The sequence below is a fragment of the Pleurodeles waltl genome, chromosome 3_1 (assembly GCF_031143425.1).
Source record: "Pleurodeles waltl isolate 20211129_DDA chromosome 3_1, aPleWal1.hap1.20221129, whole genome shotgun sequence".
Taxonomy (NCBI): Eukaryota; Metazoa; Chordata; class Amphibia; order Caudata; family Salamandridae; genus Pleurodeles; species Pleurodeles waltl.
The window spans coordinates 776054640-776080285 of record NC_090440.1 but is presented as its reverse complement, the minus strand read 5'-3'; the positions used below and the strand labels follow the sequence as shown (position 1 = coordinate 776080285).

The window sequence follows — 25646 nt, the reverse complement described above, 5'->3', positions numbered from 1 at the left end:
ATTAGCCCACTGTACCATATATGAAGTCACTTGTGAAAAATAAAGGAATGCATTATTCAGGTACCTCTTTCCTGAGACACTAGGACAGTGCAAGGCTTCAATAAAAGAGTGACAAGTGTCATTTTACATACAACACCATTACAGAAGCCAGAATATCTCCATTCTTCGTCCCCGTGTTGTTTACTTTCAGGCTCTAAAAGTACATGTATGTGTCATGATCTACCTGTGGTTAGATAATTCACTCTAGGTTGTCAGTGAAACTGAACACAGCGACCATATTTCTCTTCAATGATCACTTAATCATTCTCATTCCAATTATCGCTCCTGAGTAATCCGAAGAGAAGTCTTTTTACTCTTAACGTCTGCTAGATCTCCTACATATTTTTGAAATCCTAGATCAGTGCATTGGGTCTGCTAGTGGTTGCAAATGTTGTTGAGTCCATCTTACCGTATTCTTCCTCGTAGCTGATCGTGTTTATGACCATGGGTAACTATTTTTTGTTTCTCTTGCACTGTTGAAAGTTCACCATTTCCCCCCCTCCCCAATCCTGAACTACACATATATTTGAGAAGGGCCGAGCGTTTCTTTGAATTGGCACATTCTTCGCTCGCAGAAACCGGATCAGGTTTAGGTCACGTGACACTATCTGATAAAGAAGCGCGAGACAAAGACCGCGAGCACGGAGAACGTGTGCCACTGGGAACTGCGAGCTCACATTCTTCAGGTTACATCTCCACATGAAAAGGCAGACACTGCTAAAGGAACAAAAGCTCTTTCTGACTCAAGGACAGGTTTGCTTTCTAAAGACGCATTCTGTACCCAAGAGCAGCATTTAATGCAATATTTGTCAGCTCCAGTGTCATTATTAGTTTTATGGTGTTTTGAAAAATGTAGCAAAGATAACATTATACTGTTTCATTTTATTTATTAAACTATAGTGATGGTATTTACAAAATCGAGAAGGTATCCGAAGAGGACAGTGGGTCGCTGCACATAGTGACAGGGTACGTAACCGACGTGCGAGGATGGAGAAACGCGTAGCCGTGCTGTACTAGAATAAGAATCCATTACCAGTGCAAACGAGTCCATTCAAATAATATACTTTGATTGGCTACGTATTTTCTTAAATGTATCTGAAAACATGACACGTTTTGCTAGTGTACAGTGACAGTAAAACATTATCTTTTGTGTTGCCGATGATTAAATTGCGATTTATAAAAGCACAGTGTTGCTTTTATACAAAAACGATTGGTATTAAAAAAAACAAGAAAGGAGAAGTAAACCTTTCTGGTAATTGTGTTGCTGGTCAAATGTAACCACCTTGCAGGAACTGACTCCTCACAGTAATGCTACTTGGAGACAAAGCTAAGTCTTAAGATGTGACATTTACTACTGAGAACCTAGTTGCGGATGGTTAGTCCTCATCTTTACTGGTAAACCTCACAATAAAGCGGTAAGGCATTGGGGTAATAGTATTACCACTGTTTTAGATTAGCAGAGCAATAACCTACAACGTTGAATTGCGGGCTCTTCTTCTTTTATTCCCCTGCCTGCTTATTTTACACCCTAGTATAATAAAGGGTACATAAACATAACTTTTCTCATTACATCTAATAGAATAATACATTCAATTTCAACTTCACAATCCACGTGATACATATTTTACTGAAGTAAGTGTAACAATGCACTACATTTAAAATATTACTTCTAAGCAACCTAAGTGCTGAGATGTGAGGCAGTGTGATGCCTTCCCCTTTATCTACGTGGATGGATGAAACTACTGAGATCGGGAAAATATAATTGTCCTACAGGTTTACAGCCTTGAAAGAAACATAGCAATTTTCATTAATATGGCATCTCCGGTGTCTTAAAATGTTTTCATATTATTAAAAACTTCCCATCAAGCAATACTCAATGTATGTAATAGCTTGTAGTTATTATCCAACACAAATCAAGGACTCATCGGAAATTGTTGTCAGCGCCACAAGTTAATCATTTTCAAGAAAAAAAATAATTCGGAGAATGACCTTCAATAGACCGTGCTATCAGTATCCAAGCAGATCCCAAAGGGGGCGATTTTGAACTCAATTTAATTACAAAGAGGCTAATTTGATCCTCAGATTCATTACAACAATCAATGGCCTGAATGAAATGTCTGAGCTTCAAAACTTATGAATACATATATACGGAGCTACACTGTGACCGTAGAGATATCACATACGGTACATAGCTAATGCACTTTGAAGTACCACGGAAATAAAAAAAATCCATTACCACTGGTTTCCAAAAATACCGATAAGGCAGACACTTTCGGATCATGAACATGCAAAAACAAAGAAAGTGAAATGCATGCTGCATACACAGAGAGTCTAAAGTCATTAAAAATCTGGCATTGAGAGACAGAAATGTTTGGATGCTACGAATTGAGAGAGCACCTTGAACAGCCGTGTAGAATAAACCTGTCTGTGAGACTGTGAGAGAAATGTCCTGCCCCGGGCGGCTGCATAACTGCGACATGCCATAAGTGCATTCTCAAATTCTCAAACTGAAGCTACACTGTGATTGTAGGAGGCTGGCTCTCTATGTAGTGTGCAAAGCTGGACACACTGTGAAGAGAGTTCAGGCAACCACACATTGGTTTACAGAGGTAAAACTAGACCACTTAATGCTCTAATTCTGATGGTAGCTTGGTCGAGCAGTTAGTCCAATCTTGGAGAGGTGCAAAGCATTTGTTGTACTCACAGTATCAATAAATGAAGACACACTCTCAAAGGAATAACTCAAGATCAATTTACCAAAAGATACTTCAGATTTTTATAACATTTTTAAGACCAAGCCCATCAAAATCAGGTAAGCACTTTATAAGTTATGATTTTTCAAAGTTTTGCAAAAATAGTCTTTTTGTCCATAGGACGCAATATAGGAATCAATGGGAGAAAATTTTAAAAAACATATAAAACTAGGCAATATGTTTACCAATGTCTCCTTTTGTTTATAGGTTGAGGCCGTCAAGAAGTCATGTGGAGGAGTTTGGGCAGTTCCCGGTTTTGGTAGGAAGAGCTGCTAAAAAAGTCCTTGGAGCTGGTGCAGGACCACTGTGGGGAAACACTTGTAAAAGCAATGCACAGGTGCTCCTTCGAGGTGAGTCCGGTGGGTCCTCTTTGAGTGTAGAGGTCGCAAAGGGTAGGGGACACTCAGAGTGCAGCTGGTTCTCCGGGCCCAGGGAGGCCGAGTGCAGCTCAGATAGATGATCCAATAGCTGTGCACAAAGGTTCTCTTGGAAGCAGGAGGGGGTCACTTTGAGGGCTGCTTGTGAGTCAGCAGGGCCACTCTGTGGGTGTTTCTGATGGTTTCTGAAGTTTCTTGACTGGGGCTTCCTCCTGGACCTTTTGGAGTCTGGAGTGGACTTTCCTTCCTGGTGTCTGATGTTGAGTGACCAGTATCTGGGGCTATTACACGGTTCAGCCACTAGAGGTTGCAGTGCCAGCAAACTTGGCACACTTTCAGGTTTTGTACTCAGGGTCAGTTGGGTGAAATTTCATCTGGGTGCAGCATCCAGTTTTTGGACAGCAGCCAGTCAGTAAACTGGACTTCACTGGTCTTTTGGTCTTTGCTGCGGGTGAGTGATGCCTTCCCTCTTGAGGGAGATCTTCGGTAACTTTTAGAAGAGTGGAGGTCCTCTGGGGTTTTTAGAGTCCATTCAATGTCCGAGCAACCCCTCAGTAGCGATTGTAGAGTCCTGGGAGCAGCAGGCAGGGGTTGGCACCTTTTCTTTGTGCAGCAGGAATGCCTCAAGTTTTAGGTCTTCTTTGCGGCTGCTCTTTGTTTGTCCTTGGAATCTGATCTGCAGGTCTAGTGTTGCCCACTAAATACTGCATTTAGTAGGCATTTAGGAGAGTACCTAATAGTGACCAATGGGTCATCTACCTTAGGGTGGCTACACCCACTAAGTGACCACTTCCTGAGGGCAGAGGTCACCTTCCTAGCCCTGATAGGCTATTTTCCTACCATGCACGAAGGAGAAAAATGAAATGGAGGGGTCACCTTACATGAAAAACCTTAGGGGTGGTGCAATCTGGTGGTAGCCAATCCTCCTGTCCTTTGTGTGTTTTCCCGCCGTTGCTTCCACCAAAAGTGGGGGTTTGCAAATAGGGGTGGCCAGCTGATGCTATCAGCGGGGCTGGAGATCAAGTTTCAAGGGCAGTAAGCCCTTTGAAGCTTGCAGGCTGGGCTGTGCATATTCCTAAGGGAGGAGGAGAAACACCTCTGCCCAGGAAGGGCTTTGTTCTCTAGATCCAGAGAGCAATGACTCTCTCCCCAGGGTTCCAGAATCTTGTCAGGTGGTGGCAAGCTGGTTGTGGCCAACCAACAACCATGCCAGGGTAGTTAGCTTTTGCAGGGGCCACCTCTAAGGATATCCCTGGGTACACTTTGAAATAACTCTAGAACTGGTACCAGTCTGGGTTTATTGTCCTGCGTTGTTTGATACCAAACAGGCCAGAGTTCAGAGTGGCCATCATGTAGCTGTGAAACTCGTACTGACTGGTGTCCAGAACATGCCAGTAAAATGGCTGCTCTGTTCACTTACTGTGTCCCAGGTTTGGCAGGGACACAGAAGGGACATATTGCTCAGGCATCTATGTCCACACATACAGTGTAGTGCACCCTGTCTTAGGCTGGACTTACCTACATTGCATGCAGTGTGTAGTGGACAGGGCAAACATGCTGTGTTCCATGTCAGTTTTGCAATTTAGGATTGCACCAGAGCACTCAGCTCGCAATGATAGTGCTGGGTGCACTTGGGTGTATGGTCACTTAGGGTGGCATAATCTGTGCTGCTACCATCACGGGTCAACCCTTGGTGCCCCATGCCCTCAGAACCTTAGCACTATTTACTAGGGCGTTATAGAGGAACCTAAAGTTGTTTCCAATTGTGCCAATGCATCACAGCAGTTTAAGGAAAGAGATCTGGCCCAGGGAACGTGGTTAGCAGGGGTCCTGGGCACTAACAACTTTGAAACCACGTCAAATACCAGCCAAAAAGTGGGGTCTAACTATGTAAAAAGGTCCTTTCTCACAGTGATAATAAAGAATAACATATGAGGGGTCAGGCATTGATTCTTCATTTTAGGTCAACTTTGAAAAAATGAATTTGGAGACAAATGCTGTTCCCCGGACAGTTAAACAAGTTTTAAAGTAACCAACCTGTCGAGGGTATAGCAAGTGTCTTTCATTCCAAAGCCCAAATTACAATTACAAAATTAGAACACATCAAAGACTAGATCCTAATCACGCTTCCCTTATCACCTATTTTTTCAGCTCAGGGCAATTTTCACATAATCAGCTTTTGTAGCCGCGCATTAATCCAAAACACTCCAATTTGCATGTGGTCATGGAAGATAGAGATACAGGTACTAGACAGTGTGAGATCAGCTCACACACTTCCACACAGAAAGTAAATCAATGTTAATAGTACCCTTCTTTTTTTTTTTTTTTTACAGTCCTTCCCAATTCATAGTCCTGAGGAGACCCAAAAATGAGATGGGTCGAAACATGTCAACATTTTTAAACTTGGGAGTTGATTGAAACAATAAAAATGTGGAGTCAGCTCTTGAAAAATTTAGTTTCTCCCTTATAATAAGGACTCACTTCAACCCCGTTTTGTGATGGAGTATGGACACTACAAATAATTGATTCACTTTGTACTCTAGTGGTGGTCAATGAACTGAACCGGTGTACATTTATATAGTGGCAGTGTTAGTTTTTTTTTTTTTTTGCACTGCTGTATATTTCGTATAGGAGATCATCTGCAGTGTCCCCCAGGGCTCATCCCTCAGCCCCACGCTCCTCAACACATATATGACCCCGCTTGCCAACATCGCCAGATCTCACGATCTCAACCTAATTTCCTATGCAGTTGACACCCAAATCATTCTCTCACTCACTGATGACCCGTCCACCACCAGAACCAACTGCCGCAGATGTATGACAAGCATCGCTGATTGAAGAACAACTGCCTGCAGCTGAACACAGACAAGACAGAGGTACTGATCTTTGGCAACAGCAGCAACACAGGGAACGACTCCTGGTGACCATCAGACCTAGGACCCACACCCACTCCCGCCAAACACACCTGGAATTTTGGAATCATCATTGACAATACGTTCACCATGACATCACACATCAACGTCTCATCTGCCTGCTTCCTCACTTTGCACATGCTATGTAAAATCTCCAAGTGGCTACCCCTACACATGAGACGCAACGTGACACAGACCCTCATCAACAGACGACTGGACTGTGGCAACACTTTCTACGTAGGGATCACTGTTCACCTCCTACAGAGACTTCACACCACACGGAATGTCACAGCCATCCTCATACTAAGCCTTCCCTGATGAACCCATATCACAACCCACCTCAGGCAACTCCACTGGCTCCCTGTACAGAAGAGATGCCAACTCAAGCTGTTGACCCATGCACACAATGCACTACACAACCAAGGACCTGTGTACATTAACCACCACCTGAACACCCACCAACCGTCAATAAGAATACGCTCTGCCTCTCTTTCACTTGCCCATATTCTCCGTATCTACTGAAGCAGAAGTGAAGGAGGCTGTTTCTCTCACATTGCAGCAAAAACCTGGAAAAGCCTCGCCAAACACCCTAGGACCATCACCTTACTTTTGTTTATACCTCCCAGGCAGCAACACACAATAGAGAGCCTAGGTGTACCTGGATGGGCCATCACTGTCAGTAAGGTAAGACAGAGTCAGGAACAGCTTTTATTTGTATAGGCTATGTTCTGCCTCCAAACAAAGGGCTGCATATCCCCTGTAGTTAGTCTGGAGCTAGGATGGGGAAGGCAGGATGCCTGTGGACTTTACAGGGAAACGTCTAGAAGCTTATCAACCTTTCAAAGGCAGAACTGTGTATAAATATTGGACCTCAGACACCAACTCTTAATTACACTTCTGGACCTGTGGTTACTCCACCAGGAAGGACTGCTGTGCTGCTCAAAGGGCTGCCACTCGGCTGGACTGCTGCTCTGAAGGACTGCTGGTTTGCTGTTCTGACCTGCTGCCAGCTGCCCTCCTGTCTGGGTGAGGACTGGGCCTGTATCTGTTGAACCAAGGACCCCAAAGTGACTCCAAACTAATTAGAGCCCGGGGACAAAAGGCTCCAACAACCGTGAACTCATCACCTGGACTGCCATCTGTGAGCCCTACCTTGCTATGTGGTGCCACCCCAGTCCTGGACTCTTGGAAGTGGCCTGAAGCTACTATGTCACCCATCTGTGGATGCAACAGAACTAACACATCTCATTTGCTGTAAGGGTTCTCCCAATGCAAGTACTCTGCATTGACCCCACATTGAAACCTACATCTGTGTGAAGCTTTCCTGACACAGGCCCTTACATCGCAAGTCTTTAGTCAACTGCAGCCTCAACAACGGTGCAGGTTCCCGCAACTTGGAACCAATGCATCACCTCTGCTGCACAACACATCCTCTGCATGGGACTTCGCAACACACCACAACCAAGTTTTAAGGTGCTCTCTTTCAGCAGCCCTAACTGAGTTCCTGAAGCTAGCCCACACCCCATCGCAGTCGGACCTGAGTCGTGACTGTGTCCCTTTCCGGCGCAACCAGATACTGATATGGAGCTATTTTAATGTAACTCTTTAAACCTGAATATCTCTGGTTCTACTGATTGGATTTTTGTAATTGTGGTCTTGTTTTATTTATTAATAATTGCTCTGTGATTCTGGTGGGCTATTATTGTGGGGTGTTTTCTCTCTGCTACTATTTAAAGTGTTGCACACATACTTTATACGTTGCCTCTGACTTAAGCCACACTGCTGTGTGCCAAGTTACCTGGGGGTTGAGGACAGGTTAATTTACAGTTTGCTTGTGTCTCCACACTGACATGGATTTTGGTTACTGCTTGAGGTGGGTGTCACCTCCTTAACCACACAACCCAATTTCTTACACTTAGCCTCTTCCATCTTTTTTTGTGTGGAAATCTCCACCCTAACTGTGGAGTCTCCAGAGACATATGTATAACTTTTAGTAGTAAATGTGTGAGGGAGCTGAGGGGAAAGGGAGAATATGTATGATTAAAGGGAAGGAGATTAGCGAGGGGTTTAGAAAGGGATATGCACCCACCCCCAAAAGAGAAAGGCCACTCCTGTTCACAAACAGCACATCTAAAATTACTACAGCCAAAGAAAGACCCAAACAGCAGTAAATGACTCCAACTCAGAGCTGAAGTAAGTCTATTACTACACATGGCCAACCAGTAGTACTGCAACACCCTCTTGTTGAAAATAGTGGTGATTGGGACCTAAAATAAAGCCCCATAGGAAATAATAATACATTACATTCACTTATTTAAAATAGTTAAAAATGTAAATTAAAATAATTGTATGCTCAAAATATATAAAGACATATTTATTATAAAATATTAGAAACACATTTTTTTAATACAAGAACAAATCTACAGTTAAATTTGAATTAAGTATATACTTTCACTTTAGAGGGGAAATTTTTTTTTCATTCTTATTTCAGCAAAATAATTATAACATCATTAAATATATTTAAATTAAACATTTAACTCAAACATTTTTACTTTATGTGTTATATTTAAAATAAATAAGTAATAATATTTACATTAATAATTAACATGAAATATCTTTACTATCTTTTCAAGTTAAATTAACATGTTTACTTTTTTCCTGAACCTAACTCTAAAAAGTATCTGGGGAGGCGAACTATGCATGGTAATTTATAGGGAAAACTAAAAACATTTATTATAAGTAATTATATTTTATGAGCAATTCAAATGTAATCTTACAATAATTTTTACATTTGAGAAAGTTAATAAACTATTTCATAATTAAATAATAAATAGGTATTATTTTTATATTGCTTTAGAATTAAATTATAATTTAATTTAACATTTAAAAGTAATTATATTTTATGAGCAATTCAAATGTAATCTTACAATAATTTTTACATTTGAGAAAGTTAATAAACTATTTCATAAATAAATAATAAATAGGTATTATTTTTATATTGTTTTAGAATTAAATTATAATTTAATTTAACATTATTTCTTATTGGTTTTTGTTTTAAGTCCCTACCTCCATAATTTTTATGGGAGGGTGTTGAAATATCAGTGGTTGGCCATGTTTGGTGCTAACACTTGTAAATGTGACTCCAACCCCTTTTTCAAGGGGTGGAGTCATAAATGTCTACACTTTTGAGTAATGTTAGAGTCAGATTTTGTGACCAGCCTAAAGTATTAACGTTACTCAAAAGTTTAGGTTTGTCTTAGTGTCAGTGGCTACTGGCCTTCCATCTGGTGTACATTACATAACAGCCTGCATCCCTTTGCAAAATCTGTAAAATTTGCCTTGATACATGACAACTTGCAAATGGATGACACCAGCTTCACGTGGAGGAGACAATATTTATGGCGCTTATGGCAGCAAAGACATTTAATCCCAAGCTTTGGCACACTAATAGTACCATCACATCCCAAGTGGAAGACTGAAATGTTCAGATTAGTTACTTCTGAAAGAAGCATCTGCAAGATTCAGGATCAACTTGAGATGTTCGAAAAATGGCTGGGGGTTGTTTAAACACGTTATTGACCCTTGGGGCACTGTTATCAAGAGTAATTCTTTAAGTCTAGTTGAAGTACTGAAGGGCTGAGTTTTCTCTTGTTGCCTGAATTATGGTGTTCTATTTTAGTCAGTTTATGTTGACCTGAAAATAGATGATGTTTGATAGCCCTTTAAAAAATTAAAAATCATTCTTTGAAAAATGCTCGCTGCCGATGACAACGCAAAAGGCATCCATGTAAACTGGAATGTCTCTTTCATAGTGAAATCTGTCAGATTTTTCAGGTCCTCATGTAAACAAATTTTACGGCATGCACTCTTTAAATCTAATTTCAAAAGGATCATCCCATCACTCAATGACAAAACAAGTTTGTTAATATTAGGCAAGGGTAAATTATCAGTGACAATGTTTTGATTTATACTTCTCAAGTACACATAATTTCAATCTCCCATGGCATGACAGTCTCCCGGCCAACCAAATACATAACTGACTAAATAGAGCTCCACACTTCAAACAAGAGAACACTCACCCCATACAATTCTACCCCTGGACCTAAGAAATACACTTCATAACATATCGCCTCCCTTCATTATCCCAACAATACATAACAAAGTGAAACTTCCAAGAAATATGAAAACATACTATTTTGAACATGGAACAAAGAAATGGCACAAAAAAGTGTATGTCACATGTGTAACTTACTCACAAACGTAACTTGCCTTTGTAAACATCACTGAGATCAATTAAAGTAAGTAACTCGCTCAGGTTCCGTTTTTCATGCACAGAAATAAACTCAAGAGATCTGCCAGGCGTGCATATTTATGAGAGGGCACGCATGTCTACACAATCATAAATCTTAGAAGGGTTACAGTTGCTTGAATGGATTCAATCAACCACGTTTTTGCTCGATGTAGTCCCAGCATTGCTGTAATAATATCCCTGCATTGGTAGTGGGAGGTTGCAAACGTGCCACCATCACATGCCTATACTAAACACCATATTGAAAACTGCTGATGGGTGTCAAACAGCAGCCAAAGAGCTAAGAATCACAAAAGCTGTTTAGCTGATACTATGTTGTATTACCTACAGAGCAGAATGTTACCTTGGCATAGCTCAATGTATGAATCTAAGGCAGTCCTTCTCTGAAAGCACACTTGAGTCTGGAATTTGATTCCTATGAAGATCAGAACATCCCTACATCAAATTAAGGAAACTAGTCAATGTCTGGTTCACAGTGATACCTTCATGATCAATCAATCAGTAAATCTGTAGAGCACTTCTTGTCACCCATGAGGATATCCAGGTTCTGGCAGGGTCCCTTCATTAGCCAAATAGCCAGGTCTTCAGGGACTTTAGGAGCTCACATGAGATCCAGAGATGAAAGGGTAGCTTGTACCATGTCTTCGCTGCGAGGTATTAGAAGGAGTGCCCTTTGCATCTGCTACATCAGATGCGGGGGTGAGGTTTAGAGAAAGGGAAGAGGAGTTGAGGTGTCTGGTGGCTCGATGGAAGTCCAGATGATTATGTCATGCACTTTTGATGTGTCTGATAGGTTTTCTACTCTAAACCTTCACTGTATTTTTGTATTGCTATATATGAATCTTACATTTTAATATTATTTCGTTTATTAAATCTCACCATACACTGTTTATATATGTGTATGAAACTATGCCTATATAAAGCGCTCTGGTCCTCTATATAAAAACCACCAATAAATAGGAATGTGTCCCTTCTCTTCATTGCATCTAACAAATAGGTGAACAACCTGGAAACCGTGATTCCCATAGTAGTTCTGCACTTTCCCTTCAGAAGGTGTGACTGGCACATACAAATTGTCACTCATTCAAACCCCATTTAGTGAATTGTAAATATAGAGATTATAAAAGTTATAAAAGGTCCGGCTCTCGTGGTTTCACAGAAGTAATTGCATGCTTATAAGTGACTTCCTGAGAATCTCGCTTCTGATTCATGTACTTTTAGAGTTTGACAAAATGAAAGTGTTGAAAAGCACATCTGAATCTTTACTTTCTGTAATGCCCTTTTATGTTTCAATGCATGTGGTAATAATATATCTCATAAGAGCAGACCGTAATTCCCGGAGGTTCGCAGATGCTGCCTAATTAAATCATTCAATCAGGAAGCAAATTAAAATGATATATCAGGGCAGCTCCCTCGGGGGAGAGAGATGGTTCAGCTCCAGATCTCTAGCAATTGGAGGAGACTCGAAAGGACGTGACCCTGTGCGCTTCCCGTCCTGTCAGCATTTGTCGGAACATGTTAGGCACTTAAACAGCTGAAGCATTGCTCCGAGCAGCAGTTATCACCTTACTTTCTCCAGAGGTAATGAAGTACATTCTGCAAAAATTATTCGAGCCCGCCAAAAGGAGGGCTGGTCTCAGAAGGGCGTTACGCATCTTGTATATAGAGTGTTTCCCTGGTCTAGAAATATACAGAAGAACATTCTTTAAAAAAAAACTCTTTCAGAATCATAGAAGTCCTAAACAGAAAACAAAACCTCCTTTCCATGGGCCATGAAAGGAACACGGACTGGAAAGCTCAGAAAGTAGACAGAGCTCTTTCTGTCACTGCCATCTTCTTTACCTCTGAGACTGAGGCTAGCAAGCTCCCAGGGAGCCAATGGGCAAGTCGTCTGCTCCTAACAACCGGGGAAGTGATGATGTCTTCAGATCTGAGATATGCACTTTTGCACCATGCGTATGTATACACTTTAGGTAACTCATGAGACCCTTCGTGACACACAAATGAGCTGTTGAATGTGCTGAGAGAGTGCACGTCATATCACCAGGAGATGGGTCTCGTCTCTTTGTTATTTGTAAAGTTTAAGAGACAACACAGAATGGAAAACTGTGAGAGTGATGAAATGCTGATCTTTTCTTCGGTGGCGTTTGGCTGCCTAAGATGATGAAAAGCTGTTAATAAAGCCAGTAATCGTTGCTGTTGTTTTTGGCATGATAAAAAGGTTATATGAAAGTAGTAAAAGCTCCTTCCTGCATGTAGATTTGGGTTGGTTTTTATGGATAAAAAGAGACAAAGAGAGAGTCTGTGTCTTTCTGCGTTTGCGTGTGAGTCAGATGCTCTATTTGGAGACGCTTGAGGGCAAAACACACACAAAATGTATTTGAAAAAGGCCAGCCAAATGCATGCACCTAGACTACACACATTATTTACCAGTGAACCAGCATGCCATCTTGGTGCTGTGTCCATTTCGAATATGAGAGTTAGCTCTCGCGTTTTTATTTCTACTTCCACATGACCTGTCTGGAGGACCCTCTTTTGCAACTGAGCTTGCTGGGACAAATATAAGAAGGTGCACTTTGAACTGATTCAACCACAATGGAACCAAAACCAGACACCATCAAGTCAAGAAGTAAAGTGAATGTACAGCAAAGGAAGAAAAATAATTATGCACATTATTAGTAATGCTTTCCTGCTATGCCGCATATCTTGGGGGTACGTTGTCCTTAAGTGAAATCTGTCAGTCCCTAGAAGGGGTAGCTGTTCTATTATAAAAATCCCTCATTGCTGCATAAAGGCATGTGAACAAATTCCTCCACACTTAACTATCAAGTGGACATTTATGGCATACATGTCAAGTATGACTACTGTTGATGCCACCTGTTCAATATTAAACCCAGTGGCATAACGGACTTGATGGTTCCCCCTGCAAGGCACATGAAGGGGCCCACCTTTGGACTCAGTCAGGAGCTCTCAGGCCAAGGAAGTGTGCTGAGGGGGCCCGCTGGAGCTCGGGGACCCCCCTGCACAGCGTGGGTTGTGGGGGCATATGTTATGTGTAAGGAAATGCCTCCTTGGCATGGTTACCCCCTGACTTTTTGCCTTTGCTGATGCTATGTTTTGAATTGAAAGTGTGCTGAGGCCTGCTAACCAGGCCCCAGCACCAGTGTTCTTTCCCTAACCTGTACTTTTGATTCCACAATTGGCACACCCTGGCATCCAGATAAGTCCCTTGTAAGTGGTACCCCTGGTACCAAGGGCCCTGATGCCAAGGAAGGTCTCTAAAGGGCTGCAGCATGTCCTATGCCACCCTGGAGACCCCTCACTCAGCACAGACACACTGCTTGCCAGCCTGTGTGTGCTGGTGAGAACAAAACGAGTAAGTCGACATGGCACTCCCCTCAGGGTGCCATGCCAGCCTCTCACTGCCTATGCAGGTATAGATAAGTCACCCCTCTAGTAGGCCTTACAGCCCTAAGGCAGGGTGCACTATACCCTAGGTGAGGGCACCAGTGCATGAGCACTGTGCCCCTACAGTGTCTAAGCAATACCTTAGACATTGTAAGTGCAAGGTAGCCATAAGAGTATATGGTCTGGGAGTCTGTTTTACACGAACTCCACAGCACCATAATGGCTACACTGAAAACTGGGAAGTTTAGTATCAAACTTCTCAGCACAATAAATGCACACTGATGCAGTGTACATTTTATTGCAAAATACACCCCAGAGGGCACCTTAGAGGTGCCCCCTGAAACCTAACCGACTATCTGTGTAGGCTGACTAGTTCCAGCAGCCTGCCACAACCGAGACATGTTGCTGGCCCCATGGGGAGAGTGCCTTTGTCACTCTGAGGCCAGTAACAAAGCCTGCACTGGGTGGAGATGCTAACATCTCCCCCAGGCAGGAGCTGTCACACCTGGCGGTGAGCCTCAAAGGCTCACCCCTTTATGCCAGCACCGCAGGACACTCCAGCTAGTGGAGTTGCCCGCCCCCTCCGGCCACGGCCCCCACTTTTGGCGGCAAGGCCGGAGAAAATAATGAGAAAAAAAAGGAGGAGTCACTGGCCAGTCAGGACAGCCCCTAAGGTGTCCTGAGCTGAAGTGACTCTAACTTTTAGAAATCCTCCATCTTGCAGATGGAGGATTCCCCAATAGGATTAGGGATGTGACCCCCTCCCCTTGGGAGGAGGCACAAAGAGGGTGTACCCACCCTCAGGGCTAGTAGCCATTGGCTACTAACCCCCCAGACCTAAACACGCCCTTAAATTTAGTATTTAAGGGCTCCCCTGAACCTAAGAATTTAGATTCCTGCAACTTACCGAAGAAGAAGACTGCTGAGCTGAAAACCCCTGCAGAAGAAGAAAGAAGACACCAACTGCTTTGGCCCCAGTCCTACCGGCCCGTCTCCTGCCTTCTAAAGAACCCTGCTCCAGCGACGCTTTCTCCAGGACCAGCGACCTCTGAATCCTCAGAGGACTGCCCTACTTCCAAGAGACCAAGAAACTCCCGAGGACAGCGGCACTGCTCCAAAAGAACTGCAACTTTGTTTCAAGTAGCAGATTTAAAGACCCCTGCAACTCCCCGCAAGAAGCGTGAGACTTGCAACACTGCACCCGGCGACCCCGACTCGACTGGTGGAGAAACAACACTTCAGGGAGGACCCTCCGGCGACTCTACGACTGTGAGTAACCAAAGTTGTCCCCCCTGAGCCCCCACAGCGACGCCTGCAGAGGGAATCCCGAGGCTCCCCCTGACCGCGACTGCCTGAACTCCCTTTCCCGACAGCTGGAAAAGACTCTGCACCCGCAGCCCCCAGCACCTAAAGAAACGGAACTCCTGTGCAGGAGTGACCCCCAGGAGGCCCTCTCCCTTGCCCAGGTGGTGGCTACCCCGAGGAGCCCCCCCCTTGCCTGCCTGCAACGCTGAAGAGATCCCTTGATCTCTCATTGAAAACCATTACAAACCTGACGCGTGTTTGCACACTGCACCCGGCCGCCCCCGCGCTGCTGAGGGTGTACTTTTTGTGCTGACCTGTGTCCCCCCCCCGGTGCCCTACAAAACCCCCCTGGTCTGCCCTCCGAAGACGCGGGTACTTACCTGCTGGCAGACCGGAACCGGGGCACCCCCTTCTCTCCATTGCAGCCTATGCGTTTTGGGCACCTCTTTGACCTCTGCACCTGACCGGCCCTGAGCTGCTGGTGTGGTAACTTTGGGGTTACTCTGAACCCCCAACGGTGGGCTACCTTGGACCAAAAACTGAAACCTGTAAGTGACTTACTTACCTGTGAAAACTAACAAAAACTTACCTCCCCCAGGAACTGTGAAAATTGCACTGTGTCCACTTTTAAAACAGCTTATTGTGTTCAATATTAAACCCAGTGGCATAACGGACTTGATGGTTCCCCCTGCAAGGCACATGAAGGGGCCCACCTTTGGACTCAGTCAGGAGCTCTCAGGCCAAGGAAGTGTGCTGAGGGGGCCCGCCGGAGCTCGGGGACCCCCCTGCACAGCGTGGGTTGTGGGGGCATATGTTATGCCACTGACTGAACCTCTACTGTGGGAAAGCGGTATGACTTTGAAAAAGAAAGAAGACCAATGTCTCTTAAAATGTTAGTGAACAACATAGAGAAATAAAGTCTCCTGATTGTTTTTTCACTATTACAATCAGGAAAAAAGTCATGCTCCTATGGCAGAGCTGGTTCTGAGCACCTGAAGTAATGGCACCATAGCATCTTCCACAGGATCAAAGAGATAAATAACAAAAAAGTGAGAATGAAAAAGGTAGACAGATGGTTCCAACGAGGGTGCATAGGAGTTGCCATTTTTATTTAATCTTCGTGCTGGGATGAAGCTGGACTCTGATACCCACATTCCAAGTGTAGTGTAATTTATGATTGGACCATAAGCTGATCAGATGCAGAGAAGCCACACTCCTGGTTCCCCAACACCCTGTGAACATATCCTGGAAAACTCTTCCGGTAGCAACAGGGTCAAAGGTAGGGTGTTACTTCAGGAATCAGCTGCAATAGTCCTGATTTAAACTGAGGACAAATCGGTATACTGCATCAATGAGCCCACCCAGTTCACAATGTGGACCTAAGTAAAGGCTATTTTGATATGGAAGGCAAAGAAATAAAGAAATGTACGTGAATAACTGGGTTTCACAATTATCTGCTATCAATGTGTGTATGTTTGTGCATGCACATGTGTGTGTGCGCATGTGTGCCTGTGTGTGTCCCTGTGTGTGCGGACAGGCCGGTAGGTGCATCTTCTTATGTCATTTCTAGCATGCTGTTAAACTTACAAATAGAGTAATCAATCTATCAGCACCGGGTCATTAGCAAGAGCAGCACCACAGATCCCATGAAGGAAATACACCTCCTAATTAAAAAAACGATGGCCCCAGTGGAAGTACTAAACACCCTCTTTTCATTCTCTATTTGACAGTTATTTTCATTGCACTGTAAATTATCGGTTTTGTATTGACTATTTGAGCGAAGAGAGAAGAATGATCAATATGTAGTTACAGTTCAGTGAGACCAGTTAGACATAAAATATGTTAATTTCACTTGCAGATGAATTCTTGCATTATGAGCTGAGTTTCCAGTTACAAGACATACAAAGCACATCACTTGCAGGCCATGGCAAGCACATGACATGCATGTCTAGAATCGAAAACAAGGAGTCAAGGTAGAACTGTGTTTGCAAATCAGTCAGGGGAGGGTCATCCGCTGTGGCGGAGGAGCGTCGCCCGGCTGAAGTTCCCAAAAAGGAAAAAATCAAATGATAATACTGTACACTACGTTACTTTCATTTTATTTTTCCTTGTAGTGGGGGCTGGGTGGGCTGGGCTGGGCTGGAAGGAGGGAGTCTGACGAGGGCTATGTGCACACAAAGTGCACATGTCTGTTTGGCCGCTGTGTTGGCCCAGCCAAAAAGGCATGCGCATTTTTGCATGTTCTCTACCCGGCTGTAGTACAGACGGGTAGAGAACATGCCCAGGCTCCCACTCCCAGTCTGAGTGGCAAAGTAGGCCACTCACACCAATCACGACGCTGCTTTCAGCAGTGCTGTGATTGACTGGGAGCCTGTGCAGCCGGGAAGAGGAAGAGGACAGAGGGGTGACGAAAGCGTCTCCCCTCAAAGTTACGTTTTTTTTTATTATTATTATTTTTTAAATTACCTCCTTCTCCACCCCCTGTCCCTTCAGCCCTATCCCTCCCCGCCACCTCTGTTCAGTGGCAGCCGCCACTGAAATCAATTAAACTCTTTACAGCTCTGGCATTACTAAGTTAGCTCTCGGGAAAGGCAGACAGGATATTGAGAATCACAGCTTCAGTAGTTATATATTACGAAGCTCAAGAACGTTCACAAACTTATAAGATCTAAAAGCAACTCCTCTTTTTCATAAAATACACTGCTTTTGATGAAGGTTTCTTTAGATAAAAGGCGTGCGCTGTGTTTCTCTTAACCACATGTGCTGTGCTCTCAGTACAATTGAATTAGTTGTGAGTGGCATATGTCTACAATAAAATACAAGAATACTTGATAAATATTCCAGTACTGGGCGCCGCACATCTTCCAGTCTGATGGGTGTGGATAAAAAACAATCCAATCTCATCCATGAATTAGGGACTAACAGTCACTCCTGGAATAGGATGGCAGTAATCGAGTTCTGAAATGGTATATGGATGTACAGTGGTGACACAACTTGTATGAATTAACTTCATTGTAATGGCACAAAGGCATTAACATTATCCATTTTAATAGAAGTGAATATGTATATGAAAGTAGGTACGTTTTTTAAACGATTTTTATATAGCTTAACGTACTCCATAGCGACTGGCAGTCATATTGTATGGGTGAAATATGTTTTCTATGTTTATGTAGCAAGAGTGTTTGTGTCGGGGGTGATTGGGCACGTCACTGTTTGACAAATGCCAGGTGCCGAAAGGCGCTGAAATAAACATTGCTGAATCCTTAATCCTGGAGTGCCGGTTTGTTTTTTAAATCATGGATGCGAAATAGGATTAACGTGCACACGGGAGCTGCACCCCTAAACTGACCCGGGTGCGCCATGTTTATGTGGATTCCGTGCACAATTTGAAACTGTGTGATCTAGCTATCTATGTATCTAAAGATATATTTATATTTGTGGTATAAGCTTGCATTAAAAAAAAAAAAACAGTGACGTTTTGTTAAATAGTTGAATGTAATGCAAGCGTGTGCTATGTTGTGATTGTATAAAAAACACCTTCAAGGCAGCGTCACGTTACTGAGAACAAAGGGAACAGTAGTAAATAGGTCAGAGGGAGAAAGCCCTGCCATGAACAAAAGCTTCCAGTAACAAAGTACATAAAAGGCATCCCACTGATAAAGTGAGGGGAGAGGAAATGAAATGAAAGAGAAATGCGAGAACAAGGCCTAATTATGATTTTGGTGGACGGGAACACCCGTCTGCCAAACTCCCGACAGGGTGGCTGCCACCGTAGTGGCGACCGCCCTGCTGGATCTATTAGGAGTTTCCCGCTAGGCTGACGGGCGGAAACTGAGGAAACTGTTCCTGCATTGTCTCTGGCTCAAAATTGAGCCGGCAACAATGCTGTCACCTGCAGGGTGCACCAGCATCTTGGCAATGCAATGGTGCTAGGTACTGGGAACCCTGCACTGCCCATGCCTTGTGCATGGGCAGTGCAGAGGCCCCCCTGTGGCCCCTTACACCTGTTCTCTGCCAGCCTTTTCATGGTGATGAACCCCAATGAAAAGGCTGGCGGAGACTACTACCTCCATCCACCATCAACCGGTCGGGATCAACAATCCCAGTGGAGACAGTGGAACCCTAGGTCTGAATGTAGCAGTCGGACCGCCTCCGCAGTGACAACCAGCCTTGTAATGAGGACCTAAGAATGACCTGGAGTTAAAGAGCTGAAGAGAACTGACTGAACAGCCACATCTGAGGAGGTGGCCAAAAAAATGCAAGAGTTACAGACAGGTGAGATCTTGCACTAGTATTGGGACCACCTCTGCTACACATGAGATTAGCGTACAGGCTGATCAGTGACTAAATTGAAGAGGCAAGAAGTTGTACTTTGGTTTGTCTTTTAATTCGTTTTGTAGGCATTGGTCTGATAAGATATGGTGGAATGTGTAAGCTAAGCAGAGTGTCCTGCATCTAACACTCTGCTGAATAGGATGTAAAAAGCCCACTACGTTTGTATCCCAATGTCTGCATTCTTCAGCAACGCAGAGTAGAGAACAAAACAGCAGTCCATTTGTGTTATAACAGAAGGCTGTGCTGCTATGAGTCAAAGCACTATAATTGTATGTAGAGATGCAGCTTCACCAATAGCAGATGATCTGAAGAGACCCTTAGGTTCTTGCAGGTTTAGGACAGCTTCTGCGATCCTGGGCATGATGACCTGAATGATTTCCTTGATGCGCTGCTGGACTATACATGTGGCAACTTTTTCTCCTTTAAGCACTACCATTTCTGTCAGTCAGCTACTGATGCTGCAAAATCACTTTGGTAAGCTAGTTGAGTACTTTCGTCTTCTACAAACTGAAAGTTGATAATCTACATCTAGAACTGGAGAGCAAAAGTCCGAAGAAAATCAACAGGTGAACATAAATAAATATTCATTGGCAATAGAAATAACTCAAAGTTTTTAGGAGGGGCGATAAAAGGTCCTACTTTAACTGTTATCATGAAAGAAATGTTTCAACCAATATTCCAGGATACCAGAGTCACAATATCCTAGTGTTCCAGCATCCTAGATGTACAGTTTCTCAGCGCTCCACCTTCCAAGTGTACCAAGATCCCACTATCAGTTTCCCAGCATACCACATCACAATGTCTCATCATCCTAATATCCCTGGCTCCTAGTACCCATGATCATTGAAGAATGACAGATTGCAGGGTAAGATTTGTAGGCTTACCCCAACCAGATGCACATTGCTAAAATGACATCATATCCTGCTTTTCAGTTCCCACTTTTGAAAGGATATTCAATCTATATTGATTTACATATTTATGATGAACTGATAGCAATATTAAAAGACAATAGACAACATACAAATACATCATGCAACAATGTACATTTGTTACATAATACTGTCTCCAAATTGTAGACTCACGTTTTGAGAAAATAATCAAAATGGATCAGAATATTTGAAAGGACACTACTAACCAGGAGCTGAAAATGGTTGCTTGTGTTCCCATCCAAAATAACAGTTTGTGTTGGACTTTTCTTACTGCAGCAGTACCAAGACTAACTTGTTTAAGGCTGAACTCTGTGTAGAGTGGCAAAGTGGATGAAAACATATGCCGTAAAATGAAGGCCGGAGTGATTGCCAGTGGCTGAGACTAATTCGAACATTCTTTCATCACTTTGTTGCTTGTTGCAAATACTCCAGAACAGCAGCACACATATAGAGGTATTGAGGTTACATGTTCTAAATTTACCTGAGAGTTCCCTGTCTATAGTGCCCTTTACTGATATGTAAGGAGGCATTGTCGAAGTGGTGGGTATGGGATTTACAGAATATTTACAAAAAGCATAGACTCACTTCACTTTTTGTCTACGCTGTGCAGGTTAAATAAAATTGTTAATAGGACAACCTTAGCAGGATTCTGTATGTTTTCACTTCATTGAAAAGAAATGTTGAAAGATTTTTTAACGTTCAACTTCTCCCCCCCAAAAAAGCTAAAAAGACAACAGGGGCTCGGATGCACAAGACAAAGGGTCCCACACACAGAGAAGATCGGATTTCTGCTTCTATTAAGGCCCAAACAAAGACATGTTGACAAGTACACTCAAGCTTAGGCACTCACTACCCATTTGTCTCCACCAAAAAAGTACTGAGAAGGCAGAGCCATGAAGAAAACGCAAAGCAACCTGTTAAAAGCAGGCAATTCAAAGTGTCAGCATAATAGAAGTACCTGGGCTAGGGGGAAGGGCCGCTCACAGATAGTGTGAGCTCCTGATTTTGTCCAATTCATTGGCTGTGCTATAGACGGGTCAGGCTCCTTCCTTATTGGCATGACAGTCATATGTGGAAATCTATGGTAAGCGTCTTCCAAAAGATAATTGTGATTTCCCTCTTAGTAGTGTGAGCTAATTCACGTTGGGTTCTCCTCTGAATACAAAACACAGATTACAATTTACCCCACTGACTTCTCAGTATGTGATGCGAGCACCCTGCTTGCAGAGCTGGACTCGGTTCAAGGGGTGCACCTAGCTTCTCTAAGGAGTAAATAAGAACACAGGACAGTGCAGTTTAGATGAACAGACTCTGTGGGGAGGAGATACATGTTCATGTCTTTTCAGCTTCTCCTGGTGAACATGACAGTGGTACAGCACTCAGGACAATAAATGAAAGATCTAATAAACTAGTGCATAGAAAGCAGGCACGGCTGACCATGGAAGCAAAGGTCCATACATTGCCTCTGTAGAGGTTTTAAGCTGTGGGCTAAATTTTTCAAGGACCAATAAAATATCTGTTTGAAGCTTGAAAAACTCAACGAATTCATTGTGTCACCCTTCAGCGCACCCAAGGTAACGTCCACAGTCAAACATGTGGCATCAAAACATACCCTTGTTCAGTGTCCTACTAGCTTACAGGGCAAAGGGCTGGTCTGGCAGGTCAGTGTGTGGGCTGTTTTTTTGGCGGTCTGTGGGTCTGTTTCATGGTCTGCTGGGCAGGTTTTTTCTGCTGATTTCTCCGATATTAAAACAAATATTGCGTGCAGCAAGCAGAAATCCATACAGCCTGCTAAACCTTGCAAAACGCATACAGGGTGTTTACAAACTCAAAACTGCTCCCGACACTGACAACTTCTTTAGTTATCTAATTCACTAATGGGAGTCACTTTTATTTTGGTGCCCGGACTATTTTCTTTCCCAGTCCGACCCGTCCAAGTAGGGAGCTTAAGTCACGCACACCAACACCTCGGAGTAGACATCTGGGTGTGTATTTAATAAGAAAGGTATACTTTGACTTCATGCAACTACTCTTGACATGCAAAGATATATGTTGGACTTCCAGGAATCATTCCCATTTCTGCACTAAATTAAAAACAGATCACATTAGCTCTGTCTGCCCTTTATTGACACACAGTACTGGGGACAATAACCACTTCTTGTCAATACAGTAAAGTCAAATCCCAGCTCTATTTGCCCTGGGTCTAAATCTTGGGCTCTGCGCTTCCTGGGATCCATCATTCGCCTTTCTATCTGCAGCGCAGCCTCCTTTGGTGCCCGTAACCACAACATCTGTCTACATTAGATCCCATAAAATACTTGGAATAAAAAACAAACAGTGTTAAAAGCATTTATTCAAATACCTTTGCAATCATCTTTTTATGAGTGCAATTTGAGGGCCTTGGGCAATGAAAAGCAATGCATTAAACTGAGCTGGACAAAAAGTCTCATAATGGGAAAATGTATTGTGTTGCAAAGCGGAGCCGGGAGCAATTTCCCGGATTTAATAAACATGAAACAGAGCGCTCCAGTGCAGAGTAAGCAGTCAGATAATGTATACTGTAAATCCTCGCAGGAAATGTGGTGCAAATTGCACTCATAAATGTTTACCCAAATAAAATTTGAATTCTTCTTCAAATTGATTTCTTTAATTTCACCAGCGCATGGTGCATGGGCGGCTCAGGAACCACGCTAAATTAACCTCTCGTTGTAAATGTTAGTTAAGCAATGTAACGCACATGGATGTAAGAAACCAACTGAAGAAAGACTTGACCCAATCACAGACCCAGTGAAGCAAGCAATCACACACAAGCCGAGTCCACCCGCATGCCAAAAGTTGAAACTACTGAGTCAGAGCTCACTGGAGTCGGGATGAAAAGGAAGGCGAGGAAGGCTGGGTTGGGGGGTACGTGTGCGCGGGCAGGTGGTCTATAGAGGGTGGCCACGTACTGCTATGGTAAGTATGCTTTCATGTGCAGCAACCTTGCGTCCGTGGTGTGTTCCAGCACCGAGAAACACCAGAAGCTCATTTCTATCCCCAGGGACACATTCACCTCGCAGGGGCGTAACGCAGGCCCTGCAGCCCCTGCGGCGGTGGGGGTCTAGGGGGAGGTTGCGGTGCGGTAAAGCCTTTAGGGGCTTCCAGAACTTAAGGGTGCCCGCATTTTGCCCATCGCCAATTAATATTTGTGGGATCTGGAGGACTCGGGGCGCCAGCATCACAGACTGCGTAGGGGGGAGGAGGGGTCATTTTGTGTTCCGCCACGGTCACCTCGTTACGTGTGCACTGTGTTTGTTCATGGTCTCCGTGCAAACTGAGCGCCCTAGCTTAGTCCGCACAAAAGCAGGGGAGACTGTGTTACATTCCAAACACAGAACGAGCGAGGGGCAGAGTTAGACGAGGGAGTGGGAAAAGCAAAGAGGAACACAGAGAAGGCGACAGAAAGGACCACGCGCACTGGGCATATCTTTTTATGTGAAATCTTCTGTCTCGTTATTTCTGACAGAAGCAAACTGGTGAGACGAGCCCGATTTATTGAACAAATATAAAAAAAATAAAAGTTAACGTAATGAACAGACATTTTTCAACACAGTCACAGCAGGGTGATGTGTATGTCGCCTACAAGCTTTGCAGTACAGCTTCGTTCCGAAGCTGGGGGAAATTTAATCTGAAACATTAGTTTCCCCTTCAAAGATGCATTTGAAAGTGCCCTGCACCTTCCCCTGAAATACTATGAAATTCCAATAAACTGCCCCCTCTCGCGAGGAATCGATTTTGCATCACACTATCGGAGATACAGGATTTCGCACAACAGGACCTCGCCAACACGAGAAGTGTCCGGAATGAAAAAAACACATGCAATTTCATATTTCCAAATCACCACCTAAAGTATTTAAAATGAAAAGAACACACAGGGACGCTGCAGCGAGGAGGTCACGGTGAGGGCCATGACCTCCGCAATAAGAGTGTGACCCCGGCTACTGCCCACACAGGAGAGGCTTAGCGAGCTATCTGCTATATTTACACCAGCCACGACCACCCCTCCCCTTCCGTGCTCCCTGCTAACACCTTTCACCCAACCCTTCAACCGCCTGTACACGCGCAGCACTCCAACAGCCCACCTGTTCTGGGGGCTTCCCCTGCACAGCACAAGACCTCAGGGGAACCACGGGACAGAGAGAGCAGAGCCCAGACAAGCAGCGCCACTCTACCTTGGATGTGTTGATTGATGACACTCTCCAAACGGTCCAGGCGTTCAATAATCCTCAAAGTTTCCCCCTTGTCCTCTTCCAACTTTTTCTCCGGGACCGGTTCCTGCACTTTCACATAGACGCTGGCAATGTAGTTGGTGACCCAGCCTACGTACAGCAGGCAGATTATGTTAGTCATGCCGCTGAGGATCACACAAGTGGACACCAAAGTTTTGGTTTTCCTGGTGCAGACCATTCTGATATCCCTCCATATAGCTCCAAAACCCGAAATCCAAGATCAGAAGCGCTAAATATACCAATCCTCCCGGTCAGCACATTTCCATTCAAAGAGCTAACATTCCACCGACTAAAATACCTCTGCCCGTTCTCGGATCCTGCAGCTACAGCGCGGCATTAGCCCGAACTGTGCAATGTGAGAAAACACACTGCACGCCTGACTGCTTCACGAGAGCCAGTTCCTGTCAAGCCAGGGGAAACAAGCTGGCAGTCAAGTGCTCAAGTGTTGTTAACTTAGTTTGCCAGCTTGCGCTGCTTCCCAGTGCAGCTAGCCACGGTGATTATCCCATCCAAGGCAGTAGCAGCATTCAGGGAAACCGGGCTGCACCGATTTCAGCTGACAACTCTACGGTCCAATGAGGGCCTGACTGCAGTGCTTGTGTTCATAGCGGAGCCTGACCAACCAGAGAGGCGAGAGGCGTGGGTTTCCCGGCGCGGGCATGTGCAGCATGTGGCATGTCTGAGAGTGCATGTCTGAGCAGGGATTCTATTGCACACGTCATGCATGGCAGGAGGCGTGATATGTGCAGTTGTGCTGTGGCTTGTAAGTGTATCAAGCTGCAGCTTGTACAAATACCGCGTCTTTTAAGAATCCACTTCCATTTTTTACTTTTCACTCTATGTACAATAGAGAAACCACACACACGTTCATTGTATCAAAATATGCAACACAATCTTATTTTAGGTGAAGTTCAAATAATGTGGGAGAAATATATCACAGACATTAACCAAGATCCACAAGACTATAATTTACATGTTCAGATGTAAATGTATGGTTGTGTTCTCTTTTTG

The 25646-nt window shown here is 43.9% G+C and overlaps 1 protein-coding gene across 2 annotated transcripts in view; it reads right to left on the bottom strand.

The window, feature by feature from the left end:
• GALNT18 (polypeptide N-acetylgalactosaminyltransferase 18) overlaps positions 1 to 25212 on the bottom strand; it is a 1605564-nt gene extending 1580352 nt beyond the window's left edge. For both annotated transcript variants that reach the window (XM_069223602.1, XM_069223603.1), the window contains exon 1: positions 24579 to 25212. In XM_069223602.1, coding sequence (XP_069079703.1) covers positions 24579 to 24813 — 235 coding nt within the window. In that variant the 5' untranslated portion in view covers positions 24814 to 25212. The remainder of the gene's footprint in view (positions 1 to 24578) is intronic.
• Positions 25213 to 25646: the final 434 nt, after the last annotated feature.